Consider the following 9,886-nt stretch of genomic DNA (forward strand, 5'->3'; position numbering starts at 1 on the left):
CACCCCGCACCCCGCACCCCGCACCCCGCACCCCGCACCCCACACACCTCACATACAAACTAGAGTGCGATTACCTAATATATTCCAGTGTCGTGTGCCTCCCTCCATTTTTCTATTAGTCCCAACTAGGATGACAATCTTTTGCTTTCTTTTAACCGTTTTTATCCGTTGTTTTACAGTCCATAAACAACTCTCCCTTCAGCCATATGATGCCTACTGCTGGGTGTAGTCCTCCCCCAAAGATAGCCACGATGATTTTTTTTAATATTTTTTTATTTCTTTTTTTAAATCCTGTTATTGACTGAAATTGATTTTATGCTACCGGCTATCTATAATGTTTGTTTTAATTTTTAAAATAAATGTTTTGGCTAAACATTTCTACATCATCATCATCATCATCAACCTGCCCTTATCCCTATCGAGGGTCGGCACAGCATGTACTACTCCTCCATACATCTCTATCAGCCGTCATATCCGAGTCTACCCCCTTCTTACGCATATCCTCTTTCACACAGTCATTCCATACTTTTTTAAATGGCTAAACATTTCTACGTTGTGATGAAATTATTACTTATCATATTATTACGAAAACAAGTAATAACGTACTAAAATTATATTATACAGAGCGCCATATAAAACTTAATAAAAAGGTCGAGATATAGACAAAGCTTATCTAAGAGCCCGTAAAATTTATGTTAATGATGCCTACGAACGGGAAATAACATACAGTTAACGCAAAAGAGAAGAAAACATCCCTTGATAACGCGTCCCCGTTAAATGAAAGGGGGTTATTATCAAAGCAAACTCTGAAAGTACGAATTCCAATTTTTTCATATTGAATAATCAACAGATTATTTCAAACGTAATTGTAAATTTTGTTAACACATTTAAATAATACATAAAAAAATGCAACCTAAAGTGTTAGGTAGAGACCACTGACATGCATTTATCGCAGTCTTGACACTCCTCTCTCGTTTCAGTATAATATTCAGTGGCAACCAGCCTCGCGTCATTTAAAAATATATTAAAATCAAATAAATTATATAAAAAATAAATGCGAAGCATAATCGAGAAATATATCGATTGAGTTGAGAATAGCCGCCAAAAACCACCACAACATACAAAAAAACGCCGCTCGAAGCTACCAATTCATTTCTCTCTATATCTGGTTATCGCCGGTTTATCATACGCCTCGGGCACTCTCTTTGTACTCAACATTATTCTAGGCTTCTTAATCCCTTGATATTTGATTAAATCGCTAGTTTTGATTCGCAGCTTCGTCAGATTCTTTAGAAATGAATGTTATAAATTTTTTTTTATTCATATGTTGAAAATATTTAACGAATACTTTTTATAACTATTTCAAATAAAGCATTCCCAACAAAAAGATCTGGGGAAAGAAAAAATATAATAATTCAAAATGGCGTCTGGCCACTTAATAACTGGCTGACACCATTGGGAAATATAATTTAATATTTCTTCGCAACCGTCTTTATTTCGCTTGCAGGTTTTGCATTCGGCTATCTTTTTCCTGCATTTCCCTAGTAAGGCACCCTGCTTCCATTCTTCTGAAGCATTTGCTTGTTCGGGAGGTCCCGTGTCACGATGTTCTGGACAAAAATATTTGCGATATTGTGTATTAGGTGATTTGTGTGTACGGAATGTAGGCAAAAAGAATTTATTGCGCCACTAGATTTCCATTACATGGATAGTGGATGCGTGGAAAGGGAAAAGTAAAACAAAGATATGGTGTTATTTGCTTACATCAATGTCTTGTTTAGTTTAAATAGTTACAATAACTTAAAAGAATACGGTGACTAAACTTTCAAATTTAAAATTATTTAATCAATGATTATCTAAGTGTGCATCGGTTTAAGAATTAAGTGCATAACATCGTAAAATCAACTAATTAATAGTCGTCCCAATAAAGAGTGTTGCAAAGGCATTATTAAGGCATGCATTTATTAAGGCTCTATATCACATGCTCCGTGGTCCGCACACTGAGATCTTAGTCAGAGCCATCATGTCTTCTGTTTTTTATATACTCCGATTAAAAACAAATGGATTAATTTGTATGCGATTGTTAAAACTTCAGATGATCCGCTGTTTCTCCTTTTTTAACAATCGCGATAATATGTGATAAATAAAACAATGTTTTGAAATATAGCACTACTTTCATACATTGTGCATGTAACAAAGCCTATAAAAGCTCATATAGCATCTCCACTTACCATAAGTCAAGGCAAGAACTGTATTTACGGAGGTCGCCAGGGGGCCAGGTGTGAGTGTGATATTCTAATGTCGGCGAGAGGGACCCGCCATCCATAATAATGTACCGCCCGCCACCCTCACTTACAAACATCTACTTGTCTAAGTATGTACAACTGTATACATACGTTACGTTTGTATACTTTTGTTTCTAAGTATCTATAGATATTTGTATATTATGTTCCAACTTTGTTAATTACGTTTAGTTGTAATAGAGCATGGTAATGCCACATAATAAAAAGTTTTGTTTAATCTTAAAATAAAAAGTTTTTAAATATCTGGTTAACTACACTGTATGTTGCCAGTCACATTGGTATACGCTGTTGTTTACATAATTTTAAACTAGTTACTTTTTTAACACAACACTACCACTTTATAGTAATAAATTATTACAAACTGAGTTCGAACTGAACCAACTCTATGTTGTTGTTCCGCTGACATAGGGTCGGCTCATCGCCAGTCCTACTTGAGGGCTAAATAAATTTAAAAAATTAAATGTAATTTAAAACTTAATCATTGTTTTTGTATACCAATCAATTATAATTGTAATTAATCACAACCTGATTCGTCAGTAGTAAATACATTAAATAATTAGAATTGTACAACTAAAAAGGATTTTTTAAAATTAATAACAGCGCCATCTATAAGTTCGATCTAAAATTATATGGAAGCAATTTGTAGAATGCACGTGGCAGACATGAGCTTTATATTTTTGTCACAAGATGGCATGGAAAATCTAAAGTGTTGGAGAAATTACAAAATGTTGCCAAAAATCGTTGTTATCCTTGACTTTGTTGGGTAAACAAGGGTCACTAAGACTCCAAAAAGTAAAAAATATTTTAAATAGTCATCAATGCGAGAGTGGATTGTAATGAAAATATTGACTAGATACTTTAAGTTGTATGAATGTCGGTAATGTCGTTTCTCCGTCTTTAATCATCTAATCAGACGCAAGAAACAACATTACGACTTTATTTGCTCGACGTCTATTGCACTATTTACACTTTGATTGTAAACATTTATTTCGGGTTCTGCAGCCGTTTCCATTTTACGATTAAACAATTCACCTACTTATAAGTTAAGAATTAACTACTATTTTTGAGCTAATCTTGACGAAGCACATCAATTCACTTAAGAAATTATTTTTATAATTTAATCGTTTTACTTCTTAATTACAAGTTTTAATCACGTTATGCTATACCAGTAATGGCAATGAAACTAAATATTGTAACAACACGGCAGTTTACAATACGCCTAAATTACATCTGGCGCCTTACGGAACCTACTGTGAAAGTTGCCGTCGTGCCTGGCGTATTTTTATTAATCCTTTTGTATTTAATGTACAGTTCATTGTTAAATTATACGAAAAACAAATAGTAGTTGTCATAACAGCTATTCATAATTACGTCGCGTCTTTTTATTACAGTTAGGTAACGATAACGGACGATAACTTTAAAAAATGACCTTTGAAATACGAAAATTCAAACTTGGCTTAGGCAAACAACGCAGACTGAAATCCTTTACGCGTTTGTTTGAAGAAAGATTGAAGAGAAATCCGCTTTTATCTCAAATATCTCTCTTATTGTTGTTGGAATAGAAGCATTGATAGCACGTCTGTGTTAGTGAAGAGACAAGTCCATGTCTGATACTCGTTAAAACGATTTTGTAACATTTTAAATTAATTTGTTATAAATTGTACGGCAAAATGAGAAACTCTTCTGTGACTGTATCGCCTATATATTTTAATGTGGCAGAGTACTGTTTATTCGGAATAAACCTCGGTGTTATTATTGGTGTTATTTTGTATTTTATTGTGGTGAATAGAAAATACAATACAGTAGCCGGTTTTCTTTTCGGCGGGAAAAATATGTCAGTTATATCTATTTCGTTTGCTCTTATTGCAAGGTAAGTTATATATTTTTTTAACACACAAAATTAGCTCAACATCATTTAATTACATTTAAGTAACAAATCTATTGATATCTACCACTTCATGTTACATCTTACATTTTGTTTTTCATGAGACTTATTTCTAAATGGTTTTTACTGTTTTCATTTTTGCAGTCATTTGACAAGTATAACTTTGTTGGGTGTACCGGTTGAAATTTACCTCCGAGGCACGCAGTACTGGGCGTCAGCTCTCTCGCTTATCGGCGTCACATTTCTTACAGCTGTCATCTATTTACCAGGTAAATATTGATGCGTACACATTTAGCGTGGTTGAATCACCTCTTGCAATTATCAGTTATATATGGATTATGAATTCCTTTATTTATTTGTCATTGCGATACGAAGCATGAAATGCATCATGGTTCGTAACCTTAAGGTATCCTAATTAGATGAAAATTCTTATGTTATGTTAAATACTTGTAAGTAGGCGTAAGGCTCGTAAGGTTTTTAAATAAATTTTAACGCATTTTCAGTGTTCCATAAGCTACAATTGTCCTCTAGTTTCGAGTACCTGGAAATAAGGTTCTCCACGCATACGCGCACGATTGCTGCTGTGCTGTTTGTAATCAGCAAGATGATGTTACTGCCGATAGTTCCCTACGTACCGCTGCTTGCATTCAGATTAGGTAATGGTTTTATACAATCTTAAAAACATAGAGAGGACAACTGAATATTTTGTTTTAAATCCGTCTTTCTTGTTATTTCAGTCACCAACCCCTTTGCTGGTCGAATCACTGCAGTGATTTGCGTAGCCTGTGCGACGTTTATTGCAGTCGGAGGTCTTAGAGCTATCGTTAGCATCGGCATTGTGACTACGTTTCTCGCTTTAGCTGGCACTGCATTGCCAAGCGGGCTTGCTCTGTTGCCTATGGGATTCAAAAAAATGTGGGAAATTGCTAGTGACGGTGGGCGACTTGTACTTTATGAGTGAGTATCTTATATTAGTGGTAACATTTCATAGGTATGAATATTGTATTTACCAAAAAAAAATTAGTCCAGATCCCGAATTGGCTCATCATACGTCCTTCTTCGCTGTAACTCTCGCGCTTAGCACCAACTGGCTATGGAAGATAGCGCTCAGTCAGTCGACCCTGCAGAAGCTACTTGCCGTGCCAACTATTGGAAAGGCCAGATTATGCTTGGCAATTTCCTGTGCTGGGGTTATACTCATGAAGCTGCTATCCTGCTTCCTCGGGCTAGCGTTGTATGCTTGGTATGCCGGCTGTGATCCACTTCTTACTGGACAGATCAAAAAACATGAACAGGTATTTCATTTTAGTTAAAAAAAAATGAAGCTACTGTAAACATGCAATTATGTCGTGTTGTCAATGTCAGAAAGAAAAACTTAACTCAGATTTCCTTTACAGCTAGTACCACATTTTCTGAACAATTTAGCCGCAATGTTTCCGGGTATATGCGGTATATTTATAATTTCAATTTTCAGTGCAACAGCTGGGTAAATATCAACTTTATTTAAATTCTTTCAAAGTTTCGATTACTTTGGAAAATCATAATATTATTCTAACTAGGCTGTGTATCTTTCAGATGTATTGCCTCTCTTATAAATTCTATATCAGGAGTTCTGTTTGAGGAGTTTATCAGACCTTGGATGCCTCAAAACACAAGCGAATTAACGTGCTGCAAAATAATGAAAGTATGTATATTACTTACTTTATGTTGGAATAATATAAAAAAATTAATCATCATCACCGTCATTTTATAAATCCAATGGTCCCCAAACTATTGTGTTAAAAAATGTCAACAGCGCCATCTATTAGGAGTGTTTAGCATATAGAACATTATAAACGTCTTACAAAAGCAACGATGTCAAGATTGCATTTGAATGGTCTATATCAATTGCCATTCAATAAATCACACAAAATAATTGCCTATAATACCTACTGACATTATCTATTTTCAGGTTTTGTGCGTACTGGTTGGATTTTACTGCGCGGGTGTTGTATGGGCAGCCAAAGAATTGGATCGCCTACAACATGTTGCATCTGGTGTGACAGGTGTAACAGCTGGAACACTTTTAGGACTATTTACTCTTGGGATTGTATTTTCTAGAGCTAATTGTTCAGTAAGTTGATTTCTGTCACGAACTATTTAATTTTCTAGTAAATAATTAGCGCCATCTATGAACTCAGTTGAGTATTAATGTTGGCAGTTCGTTTTGCCATCAGTAAATGAAGTATCGTACAAATCTATTTATATTTTGTACCACTAGAGTGCAGTGTTATATATGACTATCTTTTTGGCTATTTTTTAAAACTTTGTTGAAAAGCTGTTAAAGGCAAAATACTGCAAGGTTTAGCGGACAGGTCAGCTTTTATGTCTTGATTTTGATATGATTCGAAAACATTCGTATTTTGATTATGTCGCCTCATCTAGGCATTTGCGTAATTTAGTAGAATTACCACCAACTTTAATTAAGTATTCTAATGAGATGTTAAATTCAATGCAACAGGGCGCACTGAGCGGGTGCCTGCTGAGTCTGTTGCTCTGCGGCTGGCTGCTCATCGGCGCCGACCACGCGCTTGCCACAGGGGCATTGACCTTTCAGGGCAAGCCGCTACTTACCACAGGTTGTGGTAAAGCGAATTTTACGCACATCCTAGCAAATATCACAACAATTATTCCCAACGCAGCGTGAGTATCTAATTAAACGTTATTTATAGGCAGTTAACTGTGAATTATTTACGTTATAACGCACGTCCCTGTATCGCGTAATTAAAGTGCTCGAATTAACGAGTTTTTGTTGACGACATTCCGTTTAAAAGTTACGTTTTATATATTGAGCTTAACGTGTAGTATTTATGTGCAATAAAATATCGTTAACAATGGCTTAATAGCCAATTTCAACTCTTCGAAGTTAAAACTAAATCACTTTTAAATACTCGAGTTTACATTTTACACTCAATTAATAACTTGCGAAATTCTTCATAAAAATGAAAGTTTATTAAAGCTCAATACGCACTATGTTTTAAATATAAATTATTTTCATAGTGGGACTTTAAAGTCTTCTATGGAAACCAAATAAGTGGGGAAAATTTTCTAGCTTTTATTACCTAATAACATCTTAACTAATATATTGTTTTTGTCGTGTACGGCCTACTACTCCTAATAAAATAATAATTTGTTACAGAACTCAGCTACCAGCAAAACCGTTGCAGTCTCTATTTCGTATATCATTCACGTATTGTCCATTCGCTGGTGCGATTTCTGTTCTCCTTATCGGAGTACCAATGAGTTATTTGACTGGCAAATCAAAAACTGATTCAATGAACCCAGACGTCTTTTGTCCACTCACTCAGAGTTTTCTACACAAGTCAATGTCAAGGAGTCCTTCAGAATCCATAGAAATGAGAGCCCCGGACACACAAGAAGTTTATATGGCGTTAGACGAGGCTCTAAAGCATTTAAAAGAAGTTATAGAAAGATAGTATTAAATGTTAACATTTTTTTATTTTGTTTTTAAATTAGTCTCTTTCATCACCTATTTATAGATGGCTTATGGTATAATACATTGAGGAGAGAAAATTAAATTGGATTTTTTTAATTTTACGTAACAGAGTTTCTCACGACCGTGTAACGAATTTCAAAGTAGTTCCGACGAAGTTCACAAAATGTGACGGGTATTTTTATGAACTTTGATTAGTAACCTAATTGAATGTGTTAGGTACACTGAGGTAATGCTCGAAAATATAATGTGCCACATTACAAGCTGTATTCAACTCGGTATTCCTAGATTTTTTTTAAGTTTTATAATTAAAATATTCTATACTAAACGAACATTGAAAAAATTTAGAGTTAAATAACGTTTTATTATACCAATTTTCTTAATCGTACTTAACAAATACCGTATAATTAACGATTGATTTGACAACGACTCTACGTCGAAGTTCTCCTTTGCAATGCAAATTCTAATTGCAGAGTCTAGTTATGACCGCCAGATGGCATTCCGAGAGGAACCGATCGACTGAATGTTCTCGTATGCTAAGTTAGAGTTCAAAATTCTCTCTATCAGTCTACTCTGTAGGAATTTAGTTCGTCTTATACTAGTTCAAATAATATGAGCTTCAAGAGGAAGTTTATTTGAAAGTATTTATTTTGCAAAATACGCTAATTAGACATTGTTAAAAATTGTTTTAGCCCCTTACTAATATTTTAGGGAGCGTTCTACAAGGCACAATAACATAGACAACCCACGAAAGATATTCGGATCGTTTTTTACTCAAGTTTTAATTTGTCGCATTTCGTGTGAAAAAATATTAATTTTAATAATATAATCTATTTTGTACGTCAGAAATATGCAAAGGGGTTGTCATGAGCTTAACAACATTCTCCAAAGACAAAGGAAGAATGTCGGTTAAGCTAGGATTTGTAGAGCTACTTTAATTTAGGTTCTTTAAAACGGTATGACAATTTAAATATTACTTTTTTTCTTCAAAATATTTATATGCTTAAGTCGATAAGGTTCTTAAATATTTGAAACAAGCAAATCTTTGTCTCAAATCTTATACTATTTTAAAAACTAAACCTTGGTCTAAAATTAGAAATAAAATGTACTCATACAAGCAAAGTATTCAAATATATTGTTACAATGGTATATCTAGAACTGATATTTATAAAGTGATTTCCATATGAATGAATCTGTATTCGTGATTGCGCCATTAGGCATATTGTCGTCGTAGCGTCCATTTTGGAACTATTAGCACAAATTGGCGCTGCAGGCGAAATGATCGTTCCGATGACAAGCATATAACCATGTCCTGTACACAATTCATGTCGGGATAAATACAGACGAAATTGCCGAAATACAGATTATAAATATTAACAAAGTAACGCATAATATATTTTTGGTCCAAAATCTTAAAACCAATCGATTAAAGATTATTAATATTTTCCCTAATTTATTATTATTTTTATATTAATATTAGCTATCGCCCGCGACTTCGTCTGCGCGGAATTAAAAAAAAGTTAGTAGCCTATGTGGTCTTCCAGACTATGTTCTATACATATGACAAATTTCATTAAGATCCGTTGAGCCGTTCGGAAATACTTTTAAACAAACAAACATCCATCTAAACATTCGTATTTATAATATTAGTACGATTATACCATGTCTGTCTTAGTGTATCCTTATATAGTATTGTGTTATATAAAATTGACCACATGATATTTAATTCCTAACATATAATTGAGTTTAATAAAACAAGGTCGATATCAGGTCGTAATGATCAGAGCATTGCCACAACCGCAATTAATTTAATGCTGCCATATAGATGGTAATGGACGTGTGACGTGGCTTAATTGCGGTATTAGACATGTTGTAGTATTGGCTCTTGCCATTTCGGTGCCATTATGTTAAATGGCCATTGGATACATTTAAATATAAGAAAACTTATGTGCCTACTTTTATACACAGCAGTAATCTAAAACCAGACGTTTCGTCTATTTATCTGTAGTAGTTGTACTTGTTTGTTATTGTGTTGAAGCTAGGAGTTACAACAACTCATGAATCTTACTAATATTATAAATGCGAATGTTTAGATGGATGGATGTTTGTTTGAAGGTATTTCCAGAACAACTGAATGGATCTCAACGAAATTTAGCATACAAGTAGAACATAGCCTGGAAGAACAAAAAGGCTTCTAATTATAAT

The 9,886-nt window shown here is 34.2% G+C and overlaps 1 protein-coding gene across 1 annotated transcript; it reads left to right on the forward strand.

Moving 5' to 3' along the window:
- The first annotated feature begins 3,708 nt into the window (after positions 1 to 3,708).
- Positions 3,709 to 7,687, forward strand: LOC106121078 (sodium-coupled monocarboxylate transporter 2). Its single transcript, XM_013316572.1, has 10 exons — positions 3,709 to 4,173; positions 4,333 to 4,457; positions 4,692 to 4,844; positions 4,926 to 5,145; positions 5,213 to 5,483; positions 5,586 to 5,674; positions 5,764 to 5,872; positions 6,140 to 6,301; positions 6,689 to 6,870; positions 7,367 to 7,687. Exons 1-10 carry the CDS (start codon positions 3,974 to 3,976, stop codon positions 7,662 to 7,664), a joined length of 1,809 nt encoding a protein of 602 aa, XP_013172026.1. The 5' UTR covers positions 3,709 to 3,973; the 3' UTR covers positions 7,665 to 7,687.
- The last annotated feature ends 2,199 nt before the right edge of the window (positions 7,688 to 9,886 follow it).

The sequence above is a fragment of the Papilio xuthus genome, unplaced genomic scaffold (assembly GCF_000836235.2).
Source record: "Papilio xuthus unplaced genomic scaffold, Pxut_1.1 DF826945.1, whole genome shotgun sequence".
Classification (NCBI taxonomy): domain Eukaryota; kingdom Metazoa; phylum Arthropoda; class Insecta; order Lepidoptera; family Papilionidae; genus Papilio; species Papilio xuthus.

Excerpts from the sequence above, each read along its gene's own strand:
- LOC106121078 (XM_013316572.1), top strand. The coding sequence starts at position 3,974 with ATGAGAAACTCTTCTGTGACTGTATCGCCTATATATTTTAATGTGGCA. Across the intron at positions 4,845-4,925 it reads GCTGCTTGCATTCAGATTAG|TCACCAACCCCTTTGCTGGT; the intron begins GTAATGGTTTTA and ends TTGTTATTTCAG. Across the intron at positions 5,484-5,585 it reads AGATCAAAAAACATGAACAG|CTAGTACCACATTTTCTGAA; the intron begins GTATTTCATTTT and ends TTTCCTTTACAG.